Source organism: Cornus florida, unplaced genomic scaffold (genome assembly GCF_030987335.1).
Source record: "Cornus florida cultivar Cherokee Brave unplaced genomic scaffold, ASM3098733v1 CherokeeBrave_3.0.0_Hap2_Chr09, whole genome shotgun sequence".
NCBI lineage: Eukaryota > Viridiplantae > Streptophyta > Magnoliopsida > Cornales > Cornaceae > Cornus > Cornus florida.
In genome coordinates, this window is record NW_026775579.1 from 43,754,317 (window position 1) to 43,773,087 (window position 18,771).

The 18,771-nt window shown below is 31.5% G+C and overlaps 1 protein-coding gene across 1 annotated transcript; it reads left to right on the forward strand.

Moving 5' to 3' along the window:
* Positions 1–13,187: 13,187 nt before the first annotated feature.
* Positions 13,188–17,717, forward strand: LOC132273773 (phosphatidylinositol 4-phosphate 5-kinase 2-like). Its single transcript, XM_059774833.1, has 8 exons — positions 13,188–14,688; positions 14,854–15,018; positions 15,185–15,350; positions 15,500–15,610; positions 15,717–15,910; positions 16,010–16,140; positions 16,226–16,319; positions 16,850–17,717. Exons 1-8 carry the CDS (start codon positions 13,490–13,492, stop codon positions 17,157–17,159), a joined length of 2,370 nt encoding a protein of 789 aa, XP_059630816.1. The 5' UTR covers positions 13,188–13,489; the 3' UTR covers positions 17,160–17,717.
* Positions 17,718–18,771: the final 1,054 nt, after the last annotated feature.

An 18,771-nucleotide genomic window follows, 5' to 3' on the forward strand; every position in this document is an offset into this window, starting at 1 on the left:
CTTCCCTTCTTCTGCTGCTTAATTTTCGTATGTGTGATGATTGATGGATGGGTGGATGGATGATATACCAAACAGTACCTTAAAGTGCATATATATATATATATATGTATGTATGTATGTATGTATGTAAAAAGACAATCCAGTGGGGTCCAGACTGTTCAATCAAGCATCTCAAAGCCTGCCAACCGCCACCCATTTGAAGTGTCTGAACTCTGAACCCTCTACAGATATTCAGGTTTTAGAGAGAGAGAGAGTTGTATTGGACTGGAGTATCAGAAATATCAAGTCTCCTTTTTTGAGAAATCGGTCGAATCGGAGAATAATCAAAACAGATTTCTTCTGCCAACGACATCATTTCAGTTATATCATCTCTTTCTCTCTCTAACATTATTATCTTTTGCTTTTTCTTTTTCAGTTTACTCTATACTCTCACTCAGGCCATGTTTGTTTCAGTAGAAAAAACAAGGAAGGATAAGAAAAACAGAGGAATTCATAATAATCATACTCAGAAAGAAAGGAAAGCGTAGAGAACAAATTTGAAAGAAAAAGAGATGAATTAATAATAATCATGAGCTAAGTATTTAATGAATTTACCTCAATACCTTGAGAACTTATCTCCTTAAATATATTTTTTTTTATAGAGAACAAATTTGGAACTAACAAAGTTGTATTAAAATAAGAGGAGTGATAGGTCTTTCTACTTTAATTGTCGATTTCTCCTTCAAATACAATGTGGTTGGGAATGAATCGAAGAGAAAGAGATATTTACGAAAAAAAAATTTAAAAGTTCCAACATGATCCAACTACATTGTATTTGAAAGAGGAGTAGGCAATTAAGATCGAAAGACCTATCATTTCTCTTAAAATAAAAATACTAGTTATTGGGTCTTGAAGTGGAAACTTTTCTTTCTCTAATCATTATTTTCGATATATGCTTTGGAGGAAAAGGAAAAAAAGAATAACAAGTGTTTTGTTTTTGAGCGTTGCTAAGTAAGAAAATTGAACAAGGATGCATTTGACATGAAATTTAAATATTTTATTTTATGATTATAGTTTAGACACGACAAGAATATGCGAAGGACGCTTTGGGAGAGATGGTTTTATAATTACATTTTTTTTAGAAAAATGAAATGCAATGCAATTAAAGTATATTATGGGTTGATAAGAAAAATAGCAAACACCTAACTCTAAGTTCCAAGTTAGTAATTTTTTTCCGAATATATTTATAAGTGTTAAAGCTTTCACTCAAAATAATAATAATAATAAAATCTAATTTTTTCACTCATTTTTTATAAATATAAATTATATAATCGAATAAACATTCATTCAAACCAAATTAACCAAATAACATTAACATTGTAAATTTAAAAGTTTCAAACTTATCATATCAATCCTACACAAATTTATATTTATTAACTTGTGCACAAGCTTATTTTCATGAACACGTATGAGCCTACACGAGTTTAGCATTCACAACCTAAGCCTAACATAATTCATGATCGATTCGTTTACTAAACAAGTTTTAAAATCGAATATTGGCTAAAACGCTCACGAACTAAATTCGAGTTCGACTTAATAAACAAGTTTGAATCGAAATTCAAACAAATTCATTTTTAATTGTTAATGAACAACTCAATTCATTTCTAATCGTATAAGTTTAATAGCAAGGGCATCTTCGGCTAATGCTTTTGTTTCGTATTTTTTGTTTTTGCTAATGTACTGTAGCGAAGTAAATGCATGAAGCATGCTTGGTAATATTTGTTGTCATTTGAATTGTACCGAAACGCTTCCAAAAAAGAGTTCAAAATCGAAAGTATAAAAATAATACTTTTGGTTGATTTCGCAATTCCAAAAAAAAAAAATAATAATATCTAAAATAACATTTTAACTATCCAATCAATTTTTCAAACTTAATAATATTTTTTACCAAATATATTTTAATATTTTTGCTTTCAAAATTTTTGTAATAAATTTACTTTATCAAATAAATTTCGAAATAGTATTAAAAATACTCTAAAGCAAAAACACTGTTACTATTTCGAGTCAACTTAAATAAATAAAAAAAAAAATTGAAAAAAATGTAAAGATGATTGAATTGATGATTAATGATCATTATTTTTTAATTTTATTTTAGACAAATGATCATTTTCATTAGAAATACAATTTCAAACTCCAAAAATGACCCGACCTCACAAGGAGTTCGTGAATGGACAGTTCATATTTGCATCAGTCCCTTTCACATATATTTCAGGGGGAGCAATTGTGTGAACACAGAGAGCGGGCAGTGATTCATGGGACTCTTATGAAGCCAACCGCTCTCTTTGCCGATTTGAAAAAATATTTAAGTTCCCCCAATTTGAAAAAATATTTAAGTTCCCCAAAAAATTTTGAATTAAAGGGAGAGAAGGAGAAATAAATAAAATATTTGTATCTCTCTTTCGGTTCTTTCGTCTTTATTCGAAAGGATAAAAATTTGTTTACGATGACTCATTCATCATCTTTTCTTTTCTCTTCTAATTTTTTTTCTGACAAACGAAAAAAATTTGTTCCTTCCTTTCTATAATCTATCCACCCTTTCTCTTTTCTTCTTACCAAACGAAACATTAAATATAAATAATTTTAATTTTTTTTATATGTGGAGAATTCGAGAATATTATTTAGTGACTCAAAACACGCTTACAACAACCGTCTAAAAAAACACATGTCACAACCGTCTAAAAAAAACACATGTCAATAGAATTTTAAAGACTCCCCTAATTTAACAAAATAAAATATATATATATAGAATATCAAAGAGATAACTGTTGTATCTAAAACACTATTTATAATTTTTTTTTCTTCATAAATATACTCTTTTTACCAAAGACATTAAAAGAGAATTTTTAAATTTAAAACGCATTTTTGATTCTCTCTCTCCAATGCTATGCTAAACGGAGATCAGCCCGTTTGGCATGCAACGTTATGTTTTTTTGCCAATACCAAAACAACCATTTTGTTTGTTGTAGGAGTATTTTGGATAGAAATCGAAATCATGTTTGGTAACGAAAATTCGTTTTGAGAAATTCAAAAATTTGCTTTATTTTCATCGCTACAGTACCAAAACACATATCACTAATTTGGTGATATGAGTTTGGGTAAAAAAATATAATATATTATAAATTATTACAAACCAATATCAATTGTCTGAATATAATATGAGTCTAAATTTAAAGACCAGTATCAAAAAAATAATTTCGTAACACATTCCAAATAAATTCACACTTATATATAGTTGTAGAAGAAAGTAATATAAATATAGATCTACATGTGTAAAATAATTCTGCACGAAGGAACGCTTTTGACTTGTGCAAATCAGTCATTTGATCAAGTGTTATGCGAAGTAAGAGTGCCTCCAGGTCCTTCAACATAAATTTGATAATTATTCAATTGAAAATTTATCTTAAAAACCAAAAAGAAAATTGAAAAGATATACTCCTTTAAGGGTCGATTCTGAACTTCTGAAAATGTGAGGCCTTTATATGGTTTTACACGTAAAAAATTTATAAGAGTGCAAAATTTTTATTAAAATGAGACGACAAAAATAAAAAATATATATTAATTTTGAAAACGCACAAAATAAAACTCGGTTATGGTACTTTATAAAAAGCACGATCCAGTTTATATTAGAAAATTTTAAAAAATATATATTCAACACAATTTAGTCACAAAATCTAAATTCAACTTCATATCAATGTAAATGTGATCATCTTGCATTTTGAGTTGCAAAATTATTAATTGTATCACTTTAATTGATAATTTTGCAATCGTAGCATTAGAAAACTATTAGCTTAACCTTTTATAATAAAAAAAATACTTCAAATATCTTTTTTGTTCCCCTTAATAAAGTTTTTCTTTAGACTTGTACCTCTTAAAATAATTATGTTTCATTAATATCAAAAACTATGTCATATTTTAGTAGATCTTACAAAAATTATTTTGAAACATGTAACAATTAATTGCACTCATGAGTTAAAAATTTTATTGTTTGGATTAGAGTTAACGGAGTCTGCCATGCATGCACATGAGCCCAAAAATAATATAATAATAAAATAAACTAGTTTATGAATTTAAAATTTTATTTATTTATTTTTGCAGGGAGGGAATAGTTTGAGTAGAAACATATTATTGTTAGAATACAAATTATTGTACATTGGTATTATATAACTACGTGTGTTTATTTTCATTATATATATATATATATATATATATATATATATATATATATATATTAAATTTATTTATTACCATAAATTTACATTATATTATATAAGTATATATTGTCGGACATATACCACTATATTTGCGCAGTATTCCTAAATTTTAAGTCCTTTCAAAAAATGTATGTGTATAAATGTATTTTTTGTCAATGTAAAAAAAAAAAAAAATTGTGTTTATATTCCAAACGGTTGTGATCGTCACGTCCTATGAAATTTCAAACTTACCAACGGGGATATTATTCTTTTAATGATATAAAATTGGACCCAAACAAGATAATATTGTCTTCTTTTATACCATACACCCGCAGTCACATCAACAACCAAGCCAAACGTGGAACAAATTTGATAAACAATACGTATATCCAGCGGCACAGTACATAGGCCAACTAATATACAACATATGTCATATGATTCCCTTACTGTTATAATAAAATACAATGTAAAAAAAAAAAAAAAAAAAAAGACTATAAGCTTTAGATTCTTGGAAAATATTTTTACCCTTTTTTGTACTTCACGTCTTTCACAATTGAATAAATAAAAAAATTATAATTTTACAATGTTTAGAAATAAAATCTTAAGACAAGAATAACAATAATTAAAACACAAATTTACAAACAAAATATAAGAGATGAATATTTGACTCGATAGATGAAACAAAAGTTTAAGAGAATTTGGTTTGATGGACAGGCATATGAAACAATGTTGTCTTAAATTTGATAGCTTGGTTTGATAGATAGGCATGTGAAATTATGTTGTCTTAGAGTTGATAGTTATTTCCTTATTATACAAATAGTAGTAGTCAACTCTAATATGTAAGGGTCGTAAGACTGCGTTTAGTAATGAAAAACGCTTTCTCCCTATATATATATATATATATATATATATATATATATATTTAATAATATGTTTTTGTTTTTTTATAACAGAAAGCGTTTTCAATTTTTGTAAAGAAAGGAGGAAACATAAAAAAAGAGAAGGTATTTCTCCTATTTTTGATACTGTTGAGCAAAAACATTTTCCCTATTATTAGTACACATACACTGATTATTTCAAGTAAAATGTAGGGCTAAAATCATAAAACTCCCACTACTTTCAAAATTTTATCATAAAATCCCAATATGTTTCTAAAAACCTCAACACTATTATAAAGTTATCATATTGCTCTAATTATGTTAGTTTCGGATGTTAAAGTAGCGTATGCTGCTTACTTGTATTGGCAAAATATTTTTAGTGACAAAATTACTCTTGCAAAAACATGGACCAACCATGTGTTATTACACTTTTTTTGTTATTCCAAAAATGCCCCTAAACATATTAAATAATAGAAGCCGTCATTTACTCATTCACTTAAAATGATTGAATTTTAATGTTTGAATTAAAATTTTAAATAATTTATGACCGAAGACATCAAAAGAATATTTAAAAATTTTACCATCAAATTATGCATTTATCAATCATTTTTTTTATATATACCATTTTAAAAATAAGAATTAAACTTTTGTAATTAGAATTTTATTCAAAATTTAGTGGTTATCCAAAATCTATTAGTTTGCCATTTAAACATATTTGAAAAAAATTATTAGGTATCCTAATTGTTGACAATTTTTATATTTAAATTGTGTAGTAATTAGTCAATTTTTTGAAGTATGAAATGATTCAATTTTTTTTAAATATAAAATAAATAATAATGTTTTAATGACTTATTTAATTTTTTGTTTACCAAATTATGAATTCTACGAAAGATTTTTTTATTTAAATTAGATGAACTAAATTATAATTTAATACATAATATAATATTCATAAATTAACTAGAACTAAATTATAATATTCAAGTTTGTATTTGAAGGTAATTTTGTAATTTGTAAAATATCGATTTTGCTTTTTTAAATAAAATAGTATATCATAAGGGCAATTTAGTCATTTAACAAGCCTCATTGATAGAATTGGGGTAATGTGATAACTTTGTAATGTGCTGGAGTTTTTAGAAATAGATTGGGATTTTATGATAAAAAATTAAAAATAGTGGAGGTTTTATGATTTTAGTCCTAAAATGTATGTTATTAATGTTATATACTAATACTATATATTAAATACTAATAAAAGTAATATTTTTATTATATAATTATACTATATTATATATTAGTGTAAATTATTTTTTATTTAACAAAAATACATTTAAAATATAATATATTATATAATAGTGTAAATTATTGTTTGGGACAAAAAAAAAAAAGATTTATTATTTATTTTATATAACATTATTAAATTATTATACAACAAATATAATATATTAGTATATACCATATCTATATTATATTATAGATATATCTATATTATAGTATATTATATTATATTAATCATCGATAATTTTTTTATGTAAAAGATTGTAGAAAAAATAAGTCAAGTCTGTATTTATCGGTGCCAAACAAAACATATGAAGAGATAACAGAGGTTTGAAAGAAAACATAATTTGGAGAGATTCAAGAGATAAGATCAACACAAAAAGATGAAGACACTCTTTATAAGGTTTAAAAAGTAGCGGTTATTGTGATAGAAATATAAAATTTAAATAAAAGATAAGTATTATATTAATATAATTCAATCTAATTTATTTTTATTAAAATATTTCTAACATTTATTGATCCCTTTACATGTCATGTTCATGACCTCACCATATTTATTATTTTAGGCAGCTAATTTAGATTCAAATAAATATAAGTATGTCATTCGCATAACTATATTTTTAACATATAATTATATCACATTCTACATTCACTCTTTTATTTTATATTTCTTCTAATTGCTAATTGGGATTAACTTATCAAAACCCATTATCTTTGGTCAAAATAATATATAATCTCATCTTAGTAATATATATTTATTACTATCATTGTTTATTATTAGAACTCATTTCAACTAACAAAATAATCGTGATTATATTAATATGCAGTCCTAATCATACAATTACTGTGGTTACGCCACGTGGCATCCTTCAACAGCGTATAAAATCGAGAGTATAATAGTAAGTCCCGTGATTGGCGGGAGGTGTAGCGCGTGAGTCAAATGCGCGTGGGGATAGAGAATGTGTCTTTAGTCCGACGTGGCAGGTATGTTTTAGTGCTTCCTTAGGCGACATGTGGAGGCGTTGAAAGGGTCCCTATCGAACTATCTTGACAGGTGGCACGTTTAAGTGTCCGAAAACGACCGGTAAATGGGGCCCTAATACAGCTAAAACAAGGTTTGAGTGGGCTCCACAATGCCAGATAAGGTTGGTGGGCCCAGTCGTAAAAGGGATCGTTTGGCTAAACCTTTTTTATATTTTGCAAATTTGCATTTAAATATGCAATGTAATAAGGTACCGTGTGTAAGACTTAAATAATTGAATTTTTTTTTACTTTTTTTGTTTTTGTTGCTTTGTGTTTGCATTACGAAGTAATATTGAATACAAGGATTAGGGCATCACTAGATAGACTTAATAGAAATAATAGACAATTATCTTTGGACTTAGTTGATTAGTTTGTGTAACTAATTAATTGAAGCTTAATTAGTTGGTATGGATTATTAAAAAATATATTTGAATTAACAATCAAATGCCTCATGGTATCTATTTCTCATATTTTATGTTTGATTTTCCAATGAGAATATTATGAATAAAATATTGTGTGTAAATATTACTATATCTACTAAAAAACAAGTTATCCAAAGGTAAATTATTGATTTTTGGCTTTGTGACAACTTAGCAATAACACCAAATGAGATATAAAAACAAAAATTTGATCTTAGTGTTTTTCAACAGATTATTTATTAATAATAATTTTTGTTAGTTTATGGTGCTTCAATAGACGGTTGAATGTCCAAACCATATGCTAAATAAATAAATAAATAAAATGTCCAAACGATAAGAACAAATTATTAGTAAAGAATACAAAAAGTTAAACTTTCTCTAATAACTTACACGGGCGAGTGTAGTTTACGTGGTGACATTAGAGAATATCAGCCGCCTTAAATTTTATAATAGATTTTATATTGAGTATATTTTTGTAGGACTATTTCAGGCCACACTTTATGGGGAAAGTATTACATAGCCCTGATCAATAATACATTACATGTAAACAAAAATAAATAAATAAAATTAATATATTTATTTGTGTGAGGTGTTATTACTAAAGATATTATACTCCTGAAATTTTAAATTTTGAACTATTCAAATTAATGTAAATATCATTAGGAGGAGATCGAGAATATATTCAGTATGCGTGCATCGAGCAATCAGAGCCTTTCGTTCTTGCGCGTATTGTGTATGCGTTGCATGCCGGCTTGAGCGTTATGCGACTTAGGCGGTTGCCTAAGGCCTCGGCTAATAGAAAGGCCCAAATTTTTTTAAAATTTTCTTATATTAAGTTATACTATAATTATCTAAACTCTAATAAATATAAAAAAATAAGATTTATATCATAAAATAACTTTTTTTTTCTCTCTCCCTCCGTTTTGATTTTATATTAGGCCTCAAATATTTATATCCTAAAAATAACTTCTTCTTTTTTTTCTTTTTCTTTTTTTTTCTTTTTTTATTTTTTATTTTTTTATCTTTTCTCTCTCTCCTCATTTATTCCTATTTTATATTAGACCTCAAATATTTATATCCTAAAATAACTCTTTTTTTTTTTTCTTTTTTTCTTTTTTTTTCTTTTTTTTTTTTCTCCCCTGTTCTGTCAAACTCTAATTAATACATAAATTTAATATTGGGCCCCAAAAATTTACATATTTTCCCTCCCTTTTTCTACTCTCATTCACGTTTTACAATAAAATCCTAACCAATATAGAAATTAAATATTGGGCCTAAAAATTTGTATCATTAAATAAAGTTACACCAATAGTAAAATATTAAACATCTATTTAACGTTGTTGTTTGGAAAAATGGCAAAAACTTTTCATATATATATATATATATATAGATATATATGTTTTATCTTCTTTTTTTCCACGAGTCTTCTCTTCCTCCTCTCATTACAAGTTTACAGTTGTTATGAACTTATTTTTATTCTTTCGAAAAATTTGTAGAAGTATTGGATTTAGATTTCTAAACCAGGTTTGGTTATTTTTCTTTAATTATTTTTAAATTTTATTAACTTTTGTTGTTATAAATTTGTATGTATATATATTTGTATATTTTGTTTTTGAGTTGTGACTAATTTTATTTCCATTGTTGAAAAAGACCATTTTTTTTTTTTTTTTTTTTTTGCTTAAGGTCCCAAATTAAATTGAACCGTCCCTACACATGTATTGTGTACGAATAATTTTAATGTGCCCGATATACAAACGGTGCACCAGACATACCAAATTCCTTCTCGCGGAAATCAAAGTCATTATTTGGACCCGAGGCCCATTAACAAAGTGAATATTCCCATTAATGTAAATATCACTTGTACAAAGTGGAATAAAATTTACCCATGATAGTTATGATTGGAGGTATTGTGACAAGTGAGAAATGCATGAGAATAGTACAAATTCATTCTCTACCAATTAAAGATTAGACAGTCACTAGGAGGAGATCATAGACATTATTGGGCCATGAGGCCCATTAACACAGTGGGATATTCATTGTTCAATGAGTCATTTAATTTAAACCCTAGCAAAGAAAAATGATGAGCTGGCACACATTGATGAACAGGGGGTTGTTATATGTACCCATCCAACCTTATTCTTTGGCATTATGGCCATCAAAGAGCTGACAGTATTGATACATAACTGCAGAGGTCACGAAGGTATGGTGGAGCTCATTTAGAAATTTTTATTTATTTATTATTTATTTATTTTGTATTTACAATTTATGATCACCATCCACCAATGCCCACAAAGTCTATAAAAAGAGTGAACAAGGGTTGTATCATGGTTTAACAGCTGGTGTGACAAATTTGGCCTAGTGTTTTGGGACATGGATAATGTTTCAATAGTTTTGGAGACCCATGTCATTATATATTGACTTTATCATAAGGTATTATAGCATGTCCATATATATTCAACATGGTCTCCATTATCCTTCTTTTTGTTCAAATAAAAAAAAAAAAAAAAAAAAACCTCTTGGGAGGTTTGAGTGGGCATCCAAAAGTATCACTAATTTTCATGAATGCACACGAAGCATCCAATATCTTCGTGTATTTATGTATAGGATAAGAATCGAACGTGAAATATCTGAGTGATTTGACTCAATTAGCCTGTTGTGGATCAATAAATTAATAGAGTCTACATCCCACAAATGAATATATATATTGCCGTTATTATTTTAAGATACAATAAAAAAAAAAAAAAAAAAAAAGAAGAAGGTACTATTATATAGTTTTTTTCCCCCCAAAAAAAGTTAAATAAAGATAAATAACATGATTCAAAAGATAACTTTATTTATTAATTGTATCGTAGAATGATATGTGGAGATTGTTACAAATTAGGGTTTGATGTGTTAATTTTATAATGAAATTTTCACGTACAAATCTTACCCAATCTCAAAATACCTCATAAACGAGTTGATTATAGTGAGTGGAAAGAGACGATTGCAAATATACAAGCCTAATTTTTATGATTCAAAATATCTTAACACTATTTTATAATAGGGCAACGCACTACATCAATGGGGGCTTAGAGTGGGGTCCACAGAAGCTTAGATAGGTCCACACCTTTATGATTCATCATGCACCACCATTCCCAATGCTTGCTTGGATTAAGATAAAAAAGGTTACTTAGGGTAAGTACAAGCCCAAAAATAAACTTAAATATTGATTTTTTTCAACTTCATTCATGCTTGCTATTCATTATATTATATAAAAATAAAGAATATATATATATATATATATATGCATTATTATCTTATGAAAATGTGACATTACAGAGAAGGGCACTTCCACAAATTTTGCCACTCTCCTGCTATCATTAAAACCTATAGTTGTATGGATTATCAAACTCGAATAAAAGAAAGAAGTTTAATGTGTTGTAAGTCATTGTTTGGTATGGTTCTTTTTAAAATGAAAATATTTAGTAGGCGGTGGACAAAATAATTATTTTAACATTATATCCACAAAATAATTATTCTCATATTAACTTTAACTTAGGAAGTAGATAGTATTTATTATTATTTTTGTTTGGTTGAGGATAGTGGTATTAGATTTTTAAAAATATATTATAATTTATCACGGTGCACATACATTTCTTTTGTCTTTAGACACTTGAACTCTTAAAGTTTTTCAACTCACCTCTTGTATTGGGAGTTCAAATTTAATTACTCTCTGCGTTCTAATTTGTGCTTTTTAGAAATATAACTTTTTAGGAAGTGATTTTTAATTATTTTGAGTTTATGAATGAATTAAAGTAATTTTGAACACGAGTTTAAACCAGGCTAAACACTATCGAGGCTTTCTTTTCTTCTTTCTCTTTTTATTTATTATTTTTTATTTTATGAAACAAGCTTAACTAAGTTTGAACTTTTCAAAATAATGACAAGCTGAATTCGAGCACAACTTTTCAAACTCGCCACAAGCTTGAGCTCAAATAAATCAAAGTTTAGCTTGGTTCTTAGTTCATTTGCATTTCTACTAGGAGTGAGACTTGGGTGGGCCTAACTCGCGTAACCCGATTTTCTGTTAAAATTTTTTACAAGAGTGGACAAGGTATGAGTTTAAACCTTAAATCCCAAATTAATTTTGAGCTTTAATTTGGGATTTGAATAAATATTTTACTAACTAGAGGAACCTGAATATAAGAATAATTTATAACTTTTATATTTTTAAGACATAAATAATTATGTAAATTAAAGTTAAAATTATATGATTTATAGTATTATCAATCATGAATTTTATTGGAATTCGTCTAACTTGGAGTCTTGGACACGCTTATTTTAAAATTTTAAAGTAAAAAATAAATTTTTAGCTAAGGAAACAAAATAATAGAGAATATAAAATTTCTAGTCATATACTTTACCTAAAAAATTATAAAAAAGATAGTGGTACGACGTGGGCTGAGATGTGGTAGGTTTTTTTAAAACTTGTACTTGGTGCAGATTAAGGTGTCGTGGGATAATCCTTAACCCGCCCAAATTTATTTTACGAGAATTTGATATTATTATTGTTATTATTATTATTTATTTCAAGATCATTGAAACCTAATAAGAAATCATATGAATTATCGAACTGTAATGTCCAATAATAAATTATCATCTAAAATGGTTTCCATCAATTAATGATTTTGCAAGTTATAGAATCCGGATGATTCGGCTTAGAAAATATTTTATGCAAATAGTGACCGGCCGAATCCAAATTTCATTTTCATAATTGTTAATCTTTTTATAAAGTATAAAATCCTTGATTTAAAAATTAGATTTTTACCAAAAACGGTTGATTTATGTACAAAAATTAGGGAGATTCTCTTGATCAACCATGTTAGGAAATAATTAATTTCCAAAAAAAAAAAAAAAAAAACTTATGTTTGGTAATAAATAATTATAAAATATCTACTTACAAAGATCTTAATAAATTTGACATGGTATGAATATTAGTTGTATTACTAATTTTATAAAGACTATAATTAGATAAAATGGTCCATTCCAAATAGAAACGTTCCAAATCATAATTTAACCAAAGCAGAGAATCGTCAACGTTGGACGGTTCACCGACCGGTGTGGGCCCACCCGACTCAAGACAATGGCACAACATGTAAATAAATGCATATGTGAGGGCATTTATTTTTCCACCTCACGAACTCGACCTTCAGGCCTCAGCTTCCTAGGCGATTCCGTCACGTCACGATGGAACCAGAGAGAGACTGAACAGTTGGGAAAAAACACTGATCCGATGTAATTATGGTACACGTCCAAGGGCATTTTCGTCTTTAGAGAATAAAAAGGCTGAGCTGAGCTGGTCGCATATTACTTGCATAGTACCAACGTTTCCCTATGCCAATGCAATATACCGGCTTATAACTCCTAACTTTCTCTCTCTTCACTCTTTCAGTTTCTCTCTCTATTTTTTCTTTCACTTTCTATCTCTTTCTTCTCTATTCCTCTTCCACTTCTCTTCTCTCCTCTCCCAGGACAACCCATTCGGAAATAGAGAGGTTTAGAGAGAGAAATATTTATATATATAAAGTAATATATAGGCAGTGTAGAGAGACAAAGCGCCGGAAATGCTGGGTGAGCCAGTTCACTTCCGGCGAGGTTAATAGGGAGAAGAGAGACAACTGAACGGAAAATGCCAGAACCAGTTTTACCATTTGATGAAGAAGAGAGATTTCTAGAGATAGAGACGAAGACAGAGACTGAACCAGTGGTGGTTCAAGCTGTGTCTCTCATCGGTCGGAGCCGATCACAAGCCACCACACGGAGAGTGACTCCGACAACCACCGTCGCCACCGTTGAGAAATCACTCCCCAACGGCGATCTCTACACCGGGAACTTCTCGGGGAACACACCGAACGGATCGGGGAAGTATCTGTGGACCGACGGGTGTATGTACGAGGGGGAGTGGAAGAGAGGAAAGGCCCACGGCAAAGGGAAGTTCTCGTGGCCATCTGGGGCGACCTACGAGGGCGAGTTCAAGTCGGGTCGGATGGAGGGATCCGGTACCTTCATCGGGTCCGACGGCGACACATACCGTGGATCGTGGTCGTCCGACCGGAAGCACGGGTACGGCCAGAAACGATACGCCAACGGCGACTTCTACGAGGGGTGGTGGCGGCGAAACCTCCAAGACGGCCACGGGCGGTACGCGTGGAAGAACGGGAACGAATACATCGGCGAGTGGCGGACTGGGGTAATCAACGGCAGAGGAACGCTGATTTGGGCGAACGGGAACCGGTACGACGGCGTTTGGGAGAATGGGGTTCCAAAGGGCCACGGCGTGTTCACTTGGGTCGACGGTAGCTGCTACGTCGGAAGCTGGAACAAAGACATCAACAATGGCGCCAAATCGAATCAATTGCTCACCCAACAAGCCATTCTCAATGGAACTTTCTATCCCAGCAACGCCAACAACAGCAACAGTTCGAGTGGGAAGGAACTGAAAGAACAGAAAAAAGGTTGCAAATTGAATCAGAAATTGTCAATCCCATTGATGGATGAGAGTTGCGAGTTGTTGGTGGCGACGACCGCGACGGCGACGAAGAAGAGGTCGTCGGTGGACACGTCGAGAGGGAGCTGGACGGAGAGGAATTTTCCGAGGATTTGTATTTGGGAATCCGATGGTGAAGCTGGTGATATCACTTGCGATATAATCGATAATGTGGAGGCTTCGATGCTTTACAGAGATGGTTCTGGGTCGGATCGTGATGGGGTTAAGCAGTTTCGAAAGGGTCCATGTTGTTTCACTGGGGAAGTGAAGAAACCGGGACAGACTATATCGAAAGGGCATAAGAATTACGATTTGATGCTGAATCTCCAACTGGGTATTAGGTAATTCGATGAATTGGTTTGTGGGTTTGTTGATTTTCATTGCAATTGTTTGTCATTTTTGATTGATTAGCTTTTGAGTTTGATTAGGGTTTCAATTTTGTGTTGTGGGCATTGAATCGTTTTGGGTCTGATTTGGGTTTTAATTTTGTGTTGTTGGTTTTGTAGGTATTCAGTTGGGAAGCATGCTTCGATTGTGCGGGACCTTAAGCCTAGTGATTTCGAGCCCAAGGAGAAGTTTTGGACTCGGTTTCCACCGGAGGGATCAAAGATGACACCGCCCCATCAATCGTGGGAGTTCCGGTGGAAAGATTATTGTCCCATGGTGTTTAGGTATAATTTATGTGAAATCATTGATTTGCAGTATTTGTTTTCATTCTTTATGGACTTATGATTTTTGTCTGCAATTTGTTATTGTCAAAAGTTCAAATGTTTAACCTCTATTAACAATTTTAGATTACTGGGATTGTAGTTGGTGATTAATTGTTTTGTTATTCAGACATTTGAGGGGGCTATTTCAAGTTGATCCTGCGGATTACATGTTAGCTATCTGTGGAAATGATGCTCTTAGGGAGCTTTCTTCTCCGGGGAAGAGCGGAAGCTTCTTTTACCTGACTCAGGATGATAGATTTATGATTAAAACAGTGAAGAAATCGGAAGTGAAGGTTAGTCAATTGCCTATCTCTTTGACTTTTTTATCTTGTGTAATTTCAAAACACCATTGTGATACACTGATAGCGAATTTGGTAAAAGTTATAAAATTTTCAAACTCTTGGAAACCTGGTCAAGAATTGAAGTCTGCTAATCTCTCCAGGTGCTTATTAAGATGCTTATGAGTTACTACCAGCATGTTCGTCAATATGAAAATTCTCTTGTGACCAAATTCTTTGGTGTGCATTGTGTCAAACCAATTGGTGGACTGAAGGTATGTGTTGTGAGAGTGAAATTTGAATTGTCTCTATTCAAGTGGTCTTATTATTGGTTGCGCTTCATCCATGTGTTGAATTATATTTTGTGTGATTGAAAAACAGACGCGCTTCATTGTGATGGGCAACTTGTTCTGCTCAGAGTATCGAATCCATAGGCGGTTTGACCTGAAGGGATCATCTCACGGCCGGACCACAGATAAGCCTGAAGGGGAAATTGATGAAACCACTACCCTTAAGGACCTCGATCTCAACTATGTGTTTCACCTCCAACCAAAATGGTTCCAAGAACTCATAAAGTGAGTTTAAAGAGTATAAACCTTAGAATCTTTATACATATAGTTTCCTATGCTTACCAAAATTCACTGTCACTCATCATATGCTTGAATTGCCTACAGACAAATTGATCGAGACTGTGAGTTCTTGGAAGCCGAAAAAATCATGGATTATAGTCTTTTAGTTGGCCTTCACTTCCGTGATGACAATACGGTTGACAAAATGGGGTTGTCGCCATTTCTTTTGCGTAATGGTAATTGAACATGTCATTACAGTTTTTGATAGATAATCTTTTGGGGCAACAAGATTTGTTGAATTGAAAATCTGCTCCTTTTCAGGCAAAAAAGAGTCATACCAAAATGAGAAGTTTATGCGTGGCTGTCGCTTTCTTGAAGCAGAGCTACAAGATATGGATCGAATTCTAGCTGGCCAGTAAGTTTTTCTAGCTGTTCCGTTATTTCTCTCTAGCTTGAGCTAGTATCCAAGTTCTACTGCAGAATTAGAAATATTACTATCTGAAATTGCCAACAGTCTACAGCTAAGACCCAAATATTTTCTGTCACAGTACAATCATGAAAGGACATTTTGTTGGGTCTCACCTCTATAATTTGTATGGCATTAGATGTTAATTGTATGATAATTGCTTCCCACCTACTCGTTATTTATTGAATCGTAGAGGATGAAGGATGTATGCTATGTTTACTAAACTGCCGGGTGAACCTCCAATGTGCTATGGCGAAAACCAATTTATTGCACAGCTGATCTTTGTGATTAAGTTAACACGTAGAGGAAATTGATATGGATATGAAAATTGAACTGGATTTTTGAAGATGAGTGAGTTAATCGCTATTAGTTTTTATTGCTTTGTATAAATGTTTCTTTCTTGCATTCAATTCAGGTTTTACTTTTTATTTTGGTCCGCTTTACGTACTAATTTGAATTTGAACATTTCATTCTATCAGGAAACCACTGATCAGGTTGGGGGCCAACATGCCTGCGAGGGCAGAGCAAATGTGTCGTAGGAGTGACTTCGATCAATATACACCGGGTCGATTAAGTAGTTTGACCCCTTCACGCAGTGGTGAAATCTACGAAGTAGTCCTCTATTTTGGGATCATTGATATTTTGCAAGACTACGATATCAGCAAGAAGCTGGAGCATGCATACAAATCCCTACAAGCCGACCCTACCTCGATCTCAGCTGTCGACCCTAAGCTATACTCCAAGAGGTTCCGAGATTTCATAGGTAGAATTTTCATTGAAGACAGGTAGCAGTGAGGCAAAAAATGAAAAGAGAAGCCCTCCTCACGTGGCTCCGCGGAGGGTCCGGTTTAAGATTTTGACTGTGGAATTGGTTGAAGAGTCGCAAGTTGAATTCGAAATTCCACTTCGCGAGGGGAATTACGGAGCCCTCTCACGGCTGCTGGAGGGTCCGACCAGGGCATTGCAAATGAGCACAATGGTGACGGGTCGGATTGGCAGCTTTGGGTTAAGAGTGTGTGCGCGCTCATGGCTGAATTTTGTGGATCAGCCATGGTGTCTAAAGAGTATAGAGGGTAAGTTATTTGTACATTCAAGGTGAGGGAAATTGGATTAACATATATATTTTTTTGGGTTAAATTTTTTTTTGTGGGAACCAAGGGGAATGTGAAGATTTGAAAGATAGGTATAGGGAACAGAGCTGATGTTTCCCAGAGTCAGAGAAGATTCAAAAAATGGTTGTAGGCTTGGAATAAGTAGAAGTGTACAGTTTATAGAAAATGATATGTTTATGGAATTATGAATATTTTTGTGGATTAAATTAAAAAAAAAAAAAATGTTTTTACTGCAGGTGGTGCATATGAAGTTATAAACCCTCTATAAAGTATCTCTAACACACACACACACACACACACACACACACAAATGTGGTCCCAGTCCTCCACTCCTCTCTCTCTATATATATAAATATATATATTTGGAGAGAGGGAGGGATGAAGGGGTGATTGCTTTTCTTTTGGTTGCAGTGAAAGGGGGTACTGGGCCTGGAAGAGTTAAGCACATTAAAAGGAGAGAAAGCACCATAAAGATGCGCTGGTGATTCTTGTTTTTGCTCACTTTGTTTACTCAACAAACACTTCTTTTCGCTGTTTTGTGTTTAATGTTTTTGGGGAAATTTTGGAAAACAAATTTTGTTTTCTTCTTTTGAAGAAACTGAGGAGTGCTAAAGAATACTAAATGCCAAAGCAAATGGGGTAAAATAGACCATTGACCCAAAGGCTAGTCCATAGCATCATATTGAAGGCTTGGTTGGAGTAATCAACCGTCCACGTGGCAGAAACACAGTTGCTGGAAGATGACACTGTTATTCCAGAGAAGTTGGGAGGGTAAAATAGTAAATTTGAACACCATTACTATATACAAAGTCCCGTGGCAGGGACTAGTAACCCTCAGGTCTTCCGTTGCTGGTGGTGGGGTCGAAATTGCACCTCTTCCCATACTACCCCTTTTTGACCTTGTTCTCTGTTTTGGGACCTTATTGAAGGTCCATAGAAATGCTAGGATTCATATGATAGCTAGAGTTGATTTTTTGGGGGAAAAAAAAAAATCAACTTATTTTTTCGGAATTATGTTGACATCAATTGTTATTAAGGGTTTTGTTTTTTAAAAAAAAATTAAAAAAATTTCTATTAAGGCTCTCTTCTAGCCAATCAAAATCTTTTTGGGACGGTAAAAGATCATGTCATAGTAAATATCGATTCGATACTCTCAAACTCAATATTAATTCATGTCTAATTAATTTTGGTCGTATCTTTACGCACCACTTAAATCAAATACATGTCATACCTAACTTTACCTGCACGCTTTATTTGTAGTATGTGTCTTACATTCATTTATATCATCG